We start from the raw sequence: 15,239 nt of genomic DNA, 5'->3' as shown, positions 1-15,239 counted from the left end.
TGCTAATCAGAGGCAGTGCACACTTCTACAGGAAGTGAGAGAAATTTTGTCACGAGCCATCAGAGTCACACTCTACAGTTAGTTCAATAGCTCCACTGGGAGATGCCAGGAAATCAGATCACTTGGCTGCCTTCAGCCAGAGAATAATGTATGACGCAAATATTTATAACAAGAACAGAAAAATTTAAAATGGAGAAAAAACACTTTTAAAGTTCCTGAGGCATGAGAAATTATATTGCCTTGTTATGTAACAAATCAATTTAATCTGTGTAGGTAAGATATTTAGGCAGTATAAGAACCAATTACACAAAGTAAAGATAATTTTAAGTCTGAAGTCCTCCACATTATCAGTTGAGATATTTGTTAGGACAAGAGGCAGAATTAGAACCTCAAGTGGACCAGACATGATGACGTGCTACAAATGTATAAATTCTTTAAATTGGAATCCTGTTATTTGTCCAAAGTGCTTGGATTTCACTGCTCAATAGCTACCCTATAATTATTTATTTGTTTAATTATGCAACACATCCTCCTGTTTTCGCTTATTCCATAACTCAGAAGTAATGCTAATTTCACATAATGTCAGGTTACTGGTGCTTAGAGCCATTATTAGTATTAAAAAATATAACTAGGATTATAACATTATGGGAGCACAAGGACATAGGAATATGTGTCATGGGACATTTGCCTTTGTGGATTTAAGTTAAATCTTTTCCTACTCTTTCATAGTCTATCATTTTTGGTTGCTCTCCATTCCTCTGATTTGAAGATGTGAAAAGCCAGTTTTGAATGAGTGAGTGAATGAATGAGGTAATTTGAGAGTGATAGTGAGAAAAAAATCATCTTTTGTGAAGGTTTAGAACTTAAATAGTCAAAAAGAAATTTAGTATTCTAAGTCAACTCTGATGATGTCATGTTATCCTCCTCTCAACAGTTGGCACTGCTGTCAATCATGAGTAATAATACATCAATCCGAAGTTTGTTTTATATAACTTATAATAATCAAGCCATTCAGATAGATATGGGTCAGGCTCATCCAGTTTGGACTTTAATCATGAATTCAAAATGAAGATTTCATGATCTTCTTTAATAATTTCTCCTCTCTCCTGCAAAAAGATGGGAGTTACTTTATATTTTTACATGACCTGAAATGTACTGAAGTTGGATTATTATATTTATTCATACAGTTCCTATATTAATTTTAACAGATTGTCAGTTTGAGTACTTTGTCGTATATGAAGATCAGCAGATAAACAAAGGGTGCTTCAGAGCTCAAATTTATTTCATGTAATTTTGTTCTCTGTGTAAAGACTGATATAATTAGATAATTACATCATTTATAAGTACACAAATTAGCACACAGGAACTAAACGTTTGCATATTATCATGAGTTATGTGCTATAATGGAAGACATTTGAAGCTTTATACACTGGTTTGGAATTTTTAGTAGTTCTAGAATGAATTCATTTTTGGATGCTTTTCTGGAAAATCGAATCATTCAGAAGAAAAGACCCATACTCATATTATTTCTGTAAGATTTGTTAAATCTGGGCAAGAATTTTGTAATATGTGTCATCTGATTCAGATTGGATTGAATTGATGGGGTTCACCCCAAAATTTCTGAAGGATAAGGCTGTTCCTTATGTCATAAGATAATAAATAATGAGAAAAGACCATCTAGTTATCTCTGCTGTAATATGGATAGCTACATATATTCTTTCTCTGCAGTTACTATGATTTCATAACTGCAATTCATTAGCTGATATTTCTCTTCCTTAGCCAAAAGGTATGAAGACAAATTGTGCTATCTGAACTGCTGCGATGATTGAGATCAGTTTCTGCCTGGATGTCTGAGTACCACATTAGATTGTGCCTTAAGCAACTTTTAAAAAAATTGTAACTGAGTTTTTGAAATGAACATAAAAATGTAACTTCACCATGGCCAGTAGGAAATAAAATATTGTTAGGTAGAGGAATTATAAAGGAAAGTGAACAAAACTGAAACCTTTTAATGTGTTCTTAGAATGGCAGAAACCAATTTTATATAGAATTAACTTAGTATCAAAAATAAACAACCCTTTAATTTGGATTTTAATGGATTTCTCATTAGCTGGGAGACAATCTAAGAGTGATTTCTTTGAGCTTCAAACTCAAATGTTTACCTGGAGTTTGGTAGTTTAGACGTCTCATTTCTACAGGGTCTGAAGAGTGTGCCAGCAATGGGTCTTTTCCACCAGGAACATCGTCTTTGGCTGATGGAGAGCTTGCTCTTTTCCTGGACCAAACACATGGTATTATTAACGAGTGATATAATTCTGCGGATTTCCACAAACTACTGCTGACTCACAATGTTGGAATCTGAGACAGAAAACAGGTTATTGCTTCATAGTAAAATACATTATTTCTGCTAATTATGCTACATGTATTAATTTTTTTTAGAAAACTTCTCTTCGGTCAAAGCAGCAGATACTGAATAATGCTTTGTTCAGTGCATTGCACACCATACGTTTAGAGGTATAAAGGCAAAGAACAAAGAACAGTACAGCACAGGAACAGGCCATTTGGCCCTCCAAGCTGCGCCGATCTTGATGCCTGCCTAAACTAAAATCTTCTGCACTTCCGGGGACCGTATCCCTCTATTCCCACCCTATTCATGTATTTGTCAAGATGCCTCTTAAACGTCGCTATCGTACCTGCTTCCACCACCTCCCCCGACAGCAAGTTCCTGGCACTCACCACCCTCTGTGTAACGAACTTGCCTCGCACATCCCCTCTAAACTTTGCCCCTCTCACCTTAAACCTATGTCCCTAGTAACTGACTCTTCCACCCTGGGAAAAAGCTTCTGACTATCCACTCTGTCCATGCCACTCCTAACTTTGTAAACCTCTATCATGTCACCCCTCCACCTCCGTCGTTCCAGTGAAAATAATCAGTGTTTATCCAACCTCTCCTCATAGCTAAAATACTGCCTTTTTACAATACCAGTATTGCACTTGAAAGTGATGGAAAAACACAGCAGTATCATAGCAAGCCACCTGTATTACTGTCTTTTATAGCATTTGTATTTCAATTAGGAAAACATTTTTGTAATGAAATACATATAAGTAAATTAATTGTAGTCAGAAATCTGTCATGCTAATTATTATATATGCCATGATTCATAAGCAAGGCTTGCAATAATGTACAGTTTTTACCACTATATCAACAGTTTCCACCTTTACCCTCTACATGCCAGTTAGTTACCTATGCAAAACAAATCTGTAAATTTTAAATACAAAGACCGATGAAAGCAAGAAACTAAAAATAAAAACAGAAAATGCTGGAATTTCACAGCAGATATGTTTTGGTTAGAAACATCAGAAATGTTGACAAATAGGACTGGATTTTGTTGTCCTGCTGCCGCAGAAAATTGCGGCCGTCCCGCGTGGGACCCGAGCCATCGCAATTTTGTGGTGAGCGGCCACTTAGCATATTCATGGCAGCTGCTCCCCCCAATCACGAGGCGGGGGCGGAAGCAGATGCTGGTGCCATTTTTAAAAGGCTGCCAGCCCTGCACACTGTTCAGCAAAATGCAGAGTTGACCCCTTTCCCTATACAAATACTGTAGAGTTGACCCCTTCTCCACCTTGGTGGCGCCAGTTTTCCCGAGACGGGAAAGTGAAGGCGCGAGTGCCGCACGTCGCACTGAAGATTGAGAAATGAAGGTAAGATTGCTGAGAGTTACATTTAAATTAATGCAAACATCTAATTAGCATATGGAAAGCAGGGTCTGTTGCAGAGTGGCGGAGGGGCTGCCGCGGAGCTTCCCTGCCACCAGGTTCTATGGCGGCCGCTGCTGTTCTGATGCTCCGGTTCCCCCCATCCCCATGCAATCAGACGCCAGGCTGGGAACAAAATCCAGCCCATGGTCTCCACCTAAAATATTAACTCATCTTGCTGGAACAGGAAGCATGTCTGGAGTATCAAGTTTAAAGCAACTTTACTGTTACTGAGAGTCTTACCTTTCCTGCTTACTTTATCCGTAAGATGGCAAAAATAGAGAAAAGAATCAAATGAGTGGTTATTCCTTATTTCCACTTGAAAAATAGTATGCAGAATTTTCTCCCTCTGCCTCCTCTCTTTAGTTGGGAGGCAGAGAGACATCAGTTGAAATCAATTGTATAAAATTGTTCATGTATTATTTCCGTTATGGTTTATCTTAAGCTTAACTCTGTCAAATACCAGAATACCATTACATGTAGCACATTTTCTACATCATCATTTCCCATTAGCTCCAAATCTGGTGTATTATTGTATATCATTTGCCAAGAGTTAACCTTCTCACTGACCAGTGGCATACTTCCATTATGAAATTATAGCAGTTTATAACATTAGAAAACATTAAGCTCCTGCCAGGGAACTTGGTGAGAAGAAAAGATGTCATCCTTAGTGGCTGTGGTCATATGAAATAGTTCAAATATTTTGAAATAAAATAAAAAGTACAATTAATAAAACAAATAAGCTATCTTTACAGAATAGGAAGTGCTCTTGATTGATTAAAAGGAACAGGGAACATGGGGCTGAATTTTCCCAGTTGGTTTGTGATCCCGATGTTGGCCTATATTTTGGACTGGGAACCCGGAAGCAGCTGTTGCAGAACATTGGTCACGATCTTACCGGAGGCAGCTAATTAAGAAGCCATCTCCAGCAGCCCCATTCAATTAAGGATGGCGGGAAGACCAGGGAATCTGGAGGCCCAATCAGAGGACCCACAGTAAAGAGGTGGGCACTGCCATTGTAGGTAGGAGAATGCAAAGACACAACAAAATGGAGGCGCCCTCATAAGAATTCTAAAATGGTAAAAAAAAAAAATGTGTGGCCACAGCAGCCAGGACATCCATGTGGAGGGGCAACCCCTCTGCAGGATTGTCTGTGGTTGCGGCTGTGGCCCTCTGATACCCGCGGCTCTGGGAAGTGGGGGATTTAAAGGAGGCGTAGATGGCCTCTTGGCGCGCCGCCAGGAGATTCTCCTCCAGGCAACTGCCAGGCTTCGGCCTCAGCAGGAGGCCCGTCCACCATCGGGACGATCCCAGCGGCACCACCAATTTGTCCCCAAGTAGTGCTGGTCAGACCCCACAGCAAGATTGCCTCTATGCCAGTCTCTATGGGGCCTGGAAAATTCAGCCTAAGATGGCACTTCAGATAGTCTATCTTACTTAGTAACAATTCAGGATATTTCCTTCTAACAGTAAAGTTTAAAAAAAAGTTGAAAAAGGATCTTTCAATGGCTCAATTAATAGCAACTTTGCTGGCATAACTGGCAAAAATAGCTAGGAAAATGCCTAGGAACAGATCAGATAAAGGATTATGTTGATATGTAGGAATATCTCTTCTAAAAAATTTGAACAGCAGCCCTCAAACATTGCCATATCAACTCTAACTGGATCATACTAAGATTATATAGATTTATCTAAAGGGGATCATCTACCCATTTTAACTTGGAGAAAGAAAGAGAAATAGTCAGACAAGTAAAGAAAGTGGGCTGTATTTTATGAGCCCGCTGCTGAAATCTGTATATGGGTGAAAAATGGTGGCCGCCTATGCAGGCCGCACACCATAGAACCCCCACGATTGCAAGCATGGCAGCTCATTTAAATAGCCAGGGTGGGCCGCCTCCCCCGATCACGTAGAGGGGGCAGGCTGTCTGTCCCCAGCAATGGCATCAGCTGCCTGTGCGCAGGCACTGACACCATTTTTAAAAGGCTGTCAGCCCTACCGGGACATTTAAATATTTAAAGTGACATTGAATTAAAATAAATAAATACATTTCTTTTGCCCCTCTTCCACTCTCCACAATAGCAATTAAGTTAATTAATTGCCCTTCCACCCCAAAACACTTATCAAAATCTGACCTTCCGCACTCCGCCCAACAAACTGCACAAACTTTAAACTATAACCCTTCCCACCATCCCCTACACCCATGACATTTATTTGACCCTGTACCAACCCTCCCCCACCCCAAGAAATTTACCTTCTCCCCCCTTCCCACCGTGTTGCGCCTCGTTTCCCTAGATGGGGATCCAAAGGCACGGCAGTGTCAGCCGCCACGGTGAAGATCGCTGCGAGATTTCAGGAGGCAACGGGAGACTCATTTATTCAGGTAAGTTAATTTATTTAAATATTTAAATGGTAGTCCTGTCGCCACACGGCAGTGGGGCTGCCATGAGGCCAATATTGGGCCAGGCCCTGCCGGCGTTGAGGTCCGTGGCGGGCCTCATCTGGGACATTCTTCATGCCACCCCTTCCACAGATCCTGACGTCGAGGGCTCTATAAAATCCAGCCCAGTGAGCATGAGAAAGAGGTGAGAAAGTGAAAGACAAAAAGAAACATTAGAACTAAAGTGAGGAACAGACAAGCAGGATAAGCAGTTATGGAAGCAGATAATGTTACAAATTAGTTGCTGTGACATAATATGTAATGGCATCAAGAGCATAAAACAACATATTGAAATGTTATTTGAAAACTTGTATGGCTATTTCTGTGGTATAAAGTTCAAAACACAAGGCGAACAGTCATAAGTCAGCCTTTTCAACACTGAAATTCCCATTCAGAAAAATTACATTTGAATCTCAATCTTCACCAATGTTCAAATTGGCTACCCATTGCATTTACTTTGTCCCGTTCTTGGTCCTCAGGTAACAGTCTGAGAATAAACCAGTCTGCTCACAACCTTGGTGTCATATTTGACCCCGAGTTGAGATTCCGACCACATTCGTGCCATCACTAAGATTGCTTATTTTCACTTCCCTATCACCTGACTTTACCCTTCTCAGCTCATCTGAAACCCTCATTTATGCCTTTGTTACCTCTAGATTTTGCTATTTCCACACACTCCTGGTTGGTTTCCCACATACTACCAACCTTAAACTTGAGGTCATCCAAAACTCTGATGTCCATGTCTTAACTCGCACCAAGTTCCATTCACCTTATTACCCTTGTGCTTGCTGACTTGCATTGGCTCTTGGCCAAGCAACACCTTGATTTTAAAATTCTCATCCTTATTTTCAAATCCCTCTATGGTCTCGCCTTTCCCTATATCTAATCTCCTCCAGTACCACAACCCTCCAAGATATCTGCGCTCCTCTAATTCTGGACTATTGAGCATCTCTGATATTAATCACTCCACAATCGGTGGCTGTGCCTTTAGCTGCATAAGCCCCAAGTTCTGGAATACCCTCCTGATACCTCCTCGCTTTCCTCCTTTAAGACACTCCTTAAAACCTACCTCTTTGACCAAGCTTTTGGTGATCTGACCTAACATCTCATGTGGTTCAGTGTCATATTTAGTTTTATAATGCTCCCGTAAAGCACCTTGGGATATTTTCGTTACGAAGTTGCTGCTGTTGTTGACCAGATATAGTACATTCCAGAAATTGGTTACATTTGGCAACAGAACTCATTGTACCCCAAAATGCTTTCCATGCAGAAGTTAACAAAGAATGATATAATTGGGCATTAAGATCATTTCATCTTACCAGGTAAACGATAATGAGGAGTCGAAGAATTGTAATATTACTCGTACCATAAATTAGAATACAAAAATTTTTGCAGCACATGTTGTTTTATTCATTCATGGGATGTGGGCATAGCTGGCAAGGCCAGCATTTATTTCCCATCCCTAATTGCTCAAGGTGGTGGTGGTGAGCAACCTACTTGAACTGTTGCAGTCTATATGGTGTAGTTACTCCCACAGTGCTGTAAGATAGGGAGTTACAGGACCCTTGACGATGATGGAATGTTGATATATTTCCACATCAGGCTGGTGTGTCACTTGCAGGGAAACTTGTGTTCCCATGCGCCTGCTACCCTTGGCCTTCTGGGTGGTATAGGGCACAGAGTCATAGAGTCATTTACAGCATAGATGGAGGCCATTCGACCCAGAGTCCATGCCAGGTGTCCGTGGAGCTATCCAAGTCCCACTTCCCCGCTCAATCCCTGTAGCCCTGCAAGTTTGTTTCCTTCAAGTGCCCATCCAATTTTATTTTGAAGTCATTGATTGTCTCTGCTTCCACTACTATCACGGGCTGCAAGTTTCAGGTTATTACCACTTGTTGTGTAAAATAATTCTTCCTCAGATTCCCCCTGCATCTCTTGCCCAAAACCTTCAAGCTGTGTCCCTTAGCCCTTGTATCATCAGTTAATGGGAACAGTATTTCCTTGTGTTATGACCAGGTGAGGAAGGGGTCTAGGGCTCCCCTTTCGGCCTTTTCCTGGTTTTGCCGCAACAGGGTTTAACTTTTAAAACAGTGTTTTTTAGCTTCCCCTCAGTTAGTCCTTGCTCACAGCTCTCTAATTGTCTTCCTCAGTCTGCCTCAACTTTACTGTGAGCACAATTCAATCAATTCCCATGTTGGACGGCAGGTTAGTCATGTGACTAACTCTGTTTGAAACCGCATCGCCTATGAGGTTTGTTCAAAGCTTATTATCAGACACACTCAGTGGGGGGTTTGCAGGCTCTTACATAGACAATGCCTTTTCATCATCACTATTGACAAAACCCATCTGGCTAATTGGACCAGGGAGCACTTCCATTGTCTCTCTGTGCAACTGTCTCTCAGAATGCAAATGTGCAGCTATGTTTTCAGCCATTGCTCTGTGCTCTTTTTAAACAAGTCCAGTAAGAGTTCAAATAGTGTTCCCTATGACGAAATTAATATGTTTCCATTTGGCAGGTGTGGTTTCTGTCACACTTGTCTAATTTATCTAAGCCTGTCATAATCCTGTACACCTCTATCAAATCTCCCTTCAATCTCCTTTGATCCAGGGAAAACAACCCCAGCTTTTCCAACCTAATCTTGTAACTGAAATCTGCCATCCCTGGAGCCATTCTGGAAAATCTCTGCTGCCTCTCAAAGACCCTCACGTTCTTCCTAAAGTGTGGTGAACAAAACTGGATACAATACTCTAATTGTGGCCGAACCAGAGCTTTATAAAGGTTCAGCATTACATCCCTGCTTTTGTACTCAATGCCTCTATTTATGAAGCTCAAGATCCCATATGCTTTGCTAATATGTCCTAATATGTCTTGCCACCTTCAAAGATCGAGGCACATGCAACCCCAGAACTCTCTGTTCCTGCACATTCTTTAGAACTTTGCCATTTTGTTTATATTATCCCTTCTGCCAAAATGCATCACTTCACAATTGTCTGTATTAAATTCCATCTGTCACATATCTGCCCGTTCTGCTAGCCTATCAATGTACTGTTGCAGGTGGTTCATATCATCCTCATTGTTTGCCACTCCTCCAAGTTTGGTATCATATGCAAATTTTGAAATTCTACTCTGTATTCCAAGATCCAAGTCATTTGTATATATATAAAAAAGCATTAGCCCTAGCACTGACCCTTGGGGAACACCACTGCCTACCATTCTCCAGTCTGAAGAACAATCATATACCCCAACTCGCTGTTTTCTGTCTTCAAGCCAATTGGACACTGACCCTCCTAGTCAATGAGCCTCAATTTTGTTAACCAGCCTTTTATGTGGTACTTTGTCAAATGCTTTCTTAAATCCATATAGACAACATCCACCGCATCCCCTTCATCAACCTTCTCTGTTACTTCATCAAAAAATTCAATTAGATTAGTTTAGAGATACAGCACTGAAACAGGCCCTTCGGCCCACCGAGTCTGTGCCGACCATCAACCACCCATCTATACTAATCCCACACTAATCCCATATTCCTACCACATCCCCACCTGTCCCTATATATTTCCCTACCACCTACCTATACTAGGGGCAATTTATAATGGCCAATTAACCTATCAACCTGCATGTCTTTGGCATGTGGGAGGAAACCGGAGCACCCGGAGGAAACCCACGCAGACACAGGGAGAACTTGCAAACTCCGCACAGGCAGTACCCAGAATCGAACCCAGGTCCCTGGAGCTGTGAGGCTGCGGTGCTAACCACTGCGCCACTGTGCCGCCCCAGATTGACAAGATTAGTCAAGCATGATCTGCCTTTTACGAATCTGTGCTGGCTATCCTTAATTAACTTAAACCTCTCCAAGTGCCTATTGATTTTTTCCCCTGATTACTGTTTCTAAAACCTCACCAACCATTGATGTTAAACTAATTGGCCTGTAGTTGCTAGGACTGTCCTTACACCCTTTCTTGAATAAGGGCGTCACATTTGCTATTCTCCAAACCTCTGGCACCTCCCCCATATCTAGGGAAGTTTGGAAGATTGTGACATGTTTAGGAGGTGCTGCTGAAGGAGCCTCAGTGAGTTGCTGGAGTGTATAATTTAGATGGCACACAATGGTGCACCAGTGGTGGAGGGGGTGAATGTGGTGCAAATCAAGTGAGCTTTGCTCTGGATGGTGTCGAGATTCTGGAGTATTTTTGGAGCTGCACTGGTACAGGCAAGTGATGAATACTTCTTCACATGCCTGACTTGTGCCTTGCAGTTGGTGGAAAGGCTTTGAGTAGACAGGAGGCGAGTCACTTTCCACAGAATAGCGACCCTCTGATCTGCTCTTGTAGCCATAGTATTTATGTGTCTGGTCCAGTTAAGTTTCTGGTCAATGGTGACCCCCTAGGGTGTTGATGATGGGGATTTTGCCGTTGAATGTCAAGGAGAAATGGTTAGAGTGTCTCTTGTTGAAGATGGTCATTGCCTGGCACAAATGTTACTTGTGATTTATCAGCCCAAACCTGAATGTTCTCCAGGTCTTGCTGCATGCAGGCACAGACTGCTTCACTATCTGATGAACTGAACACTGTGCAATCATCAGCAAGCAGTCCCACTTTTGACCTTATGATCGAGAGAAGGTCATTGATGAAGCAGCTGAAGCTGGTTGGGCCTCGGATACTACCCAGAGGAACTCCTGCAATAATGTCCTGGGCCTGAGATGATTGGCCTCCAACATCCAGAACCATCTTCCTTTGTGCTAGGTATGACTCTAGCAAGTCGACAGTTTTCTCCCCGATTCCCATTGACTTCAGTTTTGCTGGGGTTTCTTGATGCCACACTAGGTCAAATGCAGCCTTGATGTCAAGGGCAGTTACTCTCAACTCACCTGTGGCATTCAGCTCTTTTGTTCATGTTTGGACCAAGGCTATAAATGAGGTCTGGAGTCGAGTGGTCCTAGCAGAACCCAAACTGGCTGCAGCTTTCAATTAATTTGCAGTTTGAATTAACATTTGAGATTACTGTCCTTTTTGAGAGATTACACTGTTAAATTAAATTGTTTCAGCATCAATCTTGGTGACTCAGTCCTATTTTCACACAACTTTGTGATCATCTCACCTTTTGAACAGAAGAATAGCAATGACAATGATGATAATTAACACAACAGCAAGTACTGGTCCCATCACCCACAGCATCTCAGGATCATCCTGTGCATTTGATGGAGCGGTTACCTCCACCAGGATTGTATCAGAGTAGGGGCTGGCAGCGTACATCTGCTAAAGAGAAAAAGAACACAAAAGAAATATTACTAACATCTATTGCATTAAGTCGACTGACTCAGGTCACTTTACTTTTATGTCTACTTATTGCCAGTTTAAGACAAATGCTAAAATAACATGAAACAAGTGTCAGTTCTCCACATAAATAGAAACTATTAACTTAAAAAGCTTTTAAAGTTAAGTATTTTTCTAAATTTGTCCTTCTCCCAAAGGCAGGAATTAGATTATAGTTCCACAGACTGTTGAATGCACTCTAGAATTTGAAATGACAACCTTCTCCTGTGAATTTAACACAACTGTAACTACCTCTAGTCAGCCTAACATCAGTAAGTTTCTAGAGGTCATAATGTGAGATAAAATTAACAATTCACCTAGAATAACATGAGTTAATTAAATAAGTTGGTGTGAATTTGTAAAAGGCAAGTTGTACCTGACAAATTCAATAACACATTTTGAAGGAATAACCAGTGTATTGATGAAGGAAATGATGTGCGTGTTATATAGATTTTCAAAAAGTGTTTGATAAAGTTCCATGTAGGAAATTTTGATGAGAAAGTTAAGAAATGTGGGCCATAATTTTCCATCCCCACCCCTGGGAGCAGGCTGGAAGGTGTGGGGGGCTGGGTGGTAAAATTGGGTGGGATGGTCAGGAGTGCTGTGCCCGTCCCCTGCCCACTGTCACTGGTATTTTACCAGCAGAGGGAGAGGTGGCAGGTTGCCCGGCCTTAGGCCAACTGAGCCCCTTAAGTGGCCAATTAATGCTCGCTTAACAGCCTCTTCCCACCGCCACTGGTATTGGAACAGCAGCAGATGGGTAATGTGCCAGCGGGGGAGGCCGCCCGGTAATAACTTGGCGGCCTGCTTGTAGGGTATGGGCCCTCCTGATCAGACACCCTCTGCTCCACGGAGGACCCCCAAGTGACACGGGCTGCCCCAATTAGAAGACCCCTCCCCCTGCCCTTGCGAATGATCCCCCCCTCGCCGGGCCTGGCTGATTGGCTCCAGCGAGCCCCGATCCCACACCTTATTCCCCGGCCGCCATCGCTGACTGAGTCCAGGGTCTGCTGCAGACCCGCAGTGGCCACTGCTGGGACTAAAGAGCTGCTGGCCCTCTGATTGGACAGCAGCTCTTGGAGGCAGGGCATCCTGCCTCAGAGGGGTGAAAGCCACAACCTCAGACAACTAATTGCCTGAGACACGCAAAATAGCATGTGACTTCAAGGGCTGATGGAGGTGGGCTCACCAGCTTTCCAGTCGGTGGGCGGGGTGACCACCGCCTCGTAAAATCCCAGGTGTGGTCATAGAGAGATACAGCACCAAAACAGGCCCTTCGGCCCACCGAGTCCATGCCGACCATCAACCACCCATTTATACTAATCCTACATTAATCCCATTTTCCCTCTCACATCCCCACCTTCCCTCAATTCTCCGACCACCTACCTACACTAGGGGCAATTTTTACAATGGCCAATTTACCTATCAACCCACAAGTCTTTGGCATGTGGGAGGAAACCAGAGCACCCGGAGGAAACCCACACAGTCACAGGGAGGACTTGCAAACTCCACACAGGCAGTACCCAGAACCAAACCCGGGTCGCTGGAGCTGTGAGGCTGCGGTGCTAACCACTGCGCTATTAAAAGGAGAGCGGCAGCATGAATAACGAGAACAGTAGTAGTGGGTAATAGGAGTCCTTTTGAGTGTAGGGAATTAAACAGCATGGTTAACTGTGAAGAGGATAGTAAACGACTTCAGGAGTATAGATGGTATGTAGGCTGGTACATAGATGTCAGGTGAAAATGTTGAGAAATATGAGGGGATACATTTTGGGAGGAAGAATATGGAGAAGAAATATGAACTAAATGATAAAACATCAAAAGGAGGAGAGAGGCTCAGAAGTTCAGATACACATCTTTAAAAGTGGGTGATAATAAAGCTGTAAATGAAAATCAAAAAATGCTTTATTAAGAGGGACATAGAGTACGGAAACAAAGAAATCATGCTAAGTCTATGCATATCATTGGTTAGGCCATAGTTAGAATATTGCTCCCAGTTTTGGGTGCCTTCCTTGAGGTAATGATAATAGGGATGAGTTATGAGGAAAGTCTAGAGAAACTATAAAGATAAGGTGAGAGCTGATAGATATTCAAATTTATGAGGGGTTTGGTAAAGGTAAATGAGGAAAAGTATTTCCACTGGTCAGTCAGTGATTAGGGAGCATAAACTTATCTTGACAATTTATTTTCATTACATATAGGGTTGTTAGGATAATGAATGCCCTGCCAGAAACAATGATGGAAGTAGAATCCATATTCAGAAGAATTTTTTTTTGAAGAGTATGGGACAAAGGCAGAGGAAATGGACTAAATGGATAGCTCCTTCAGAGAAAAACATGAACATGAAGCTACAGTTTCAATCAAAGTAATCACAAGGACAGCCAATATCGGCAATGGAATTTTGTGTAGGTACACCAGGTGATGCCTTTTTAATTGGACTGAAGGAACATTGCTCGAAATTGCAGAAGATTCTTTATCCTGCATCTAATCTTTCCTCTACGTTACCTGTGTTTGATATATATTGGGTCAAAATAGGTGAAAAAAAGAATGCAAAATAAAATACTTAAAACTGAATAAAGGAACGTGATATATCATGATTGCTTCATGTGTAGGCATCTCAAAGTCCAGCTTGTATCAGTTCAAATTTTAATGACACTCAATTGTTATAATAGCCCTCAATGAAGAAGCAGGATTAATGCTTAATGGTTATAAAAGCTAGTAGTTTTTGAAACCAAACAAGCTATTCCCTTTTTGTTGTCCAACATTATATATATTTGATTCCCAAAAATGTGTAAAATAATCCCACTGTAACATCCTGAGTCTTGACATACTTTTGTAGGATGAGAAACAGCAAAACAAACACAATCCAAACACAGAAATTGAACATATTGTCCTATTTTCTCCTCCATATTATACAGAAATCTGATCTACAAGTGTGTATCCTCCCAGTATGTGGACGTGCTGCTCAAATAATATAACGTCCCACTTCCCTTCCTTTAGATTTACAGAAATCTCATCTAAGTAGAGTTGGTAAATTAGTTCTTAGCTGAAATGAGGATTTAACATAATTCTTTCCTAATTACAATGGAGATAGAGGAATTACAGTGATTGAAAAACACAGGAAATGATAGAAAAGCAGATTGGTAATACTATGGAAAATTTAACTAGTTTCTCAGCTAACAGGTGCTATATCTGACTTGCAATCTATGCAAAAACTCAGTAATTAAGCAACGTTATGAGGCCTCTCCAAGCATGGAATTAAGCCACTCATAACAATCAACAAGTCCTCACACTGCCAAATTACTACAACATTTATATAAATTTCAAAACCCATCAACTGATTTTATATTTCCCTTATTTATAAATCTCAAGAGCCTGATAAAATCACTTTCCTTGGCATTACTTCACACTACAGAACTAATTGCCTGTGCAAGCTGGTCTCCGCTGAAATATGACATTAAACTGTAATTCAATACAGAAGAATGTTTTTTCTTGCTGTCAGATAAATTTAGTGTCCAATTTTTCTTTGGTGCTGTGTGACCCTACACTGAATGCATTCTGGGCTGATGAATAATGAAGAGTTTGACCAGTCCTAATGAGCCATTACGGAAAAATAAGTTCAGAGCTGCATGTGAGCCTATTACGAATCTTAGCAGAAAAGTAGCATCTTGATGTCTACATAAACATTTTGAGCAAGTTCTTATGACAAAACATTTACGATTGCAGCAG

The 15,239-nt window shown here is 41.6% G+C and overlaps 1 protein-coding gene across 8 annotated transcripts in view; it reads right to left on the bottom strand.

Annotated features, from left to right (window-relative positions):
- The window catches only part of ptprfa (protein tyrosine phosphatase receptor type Fa), a 634,875-nt gene that overhangs the window by 128,602 nt on the left and 491,034 nt on the right, over positions 1–15,239 (bottom strand). For 4 of the 8 annotated variants that reach the window (XM_068036905.1, XM_068036908.1, XM_068036910.1 and 1 more), the window contains 2 exons: positions 11,296–11,453; positions 2,163–2,275 (listed from right to left, as the gene is read on the bottom strand). In XM_068036905.1, the coding sequence (XP_067893006.1) occupies positions 2,163–2,275; positions 11,296–11,453 (271 nt within the window). The remainder of the gene's footprint in view (positions 1–2,162; positions 2,276–11,295; positions 11,454–15,239) is intronic. The other 4 variants (XM_068036906.1, XM_068036909.1, XM_068036911.1 and 1 more) reach the window with 1 other exon arrangement.

This window comes from Heterodontus francisci, chromosome 8, assembly GCF_036365525.1.
Source record: "Heterodontus francisci isolate sHetFra1 chromosome 8, sHetFra1.hap1, whole genome shotgun sequence".
In the NCBI taxonomy this organism is placed as follows: Eukaryota; Metazoa; Chordata; class Chondrichthyes; order Heterodontiformes; family Heterodontidae; genus Heterodontus; species Heterodontus francisci.
The sequence above is the reverse complement of the archived record's forward strand: the minus strand, read 5'-3'. Positions and strand labels throughout refer to the sequence as shown.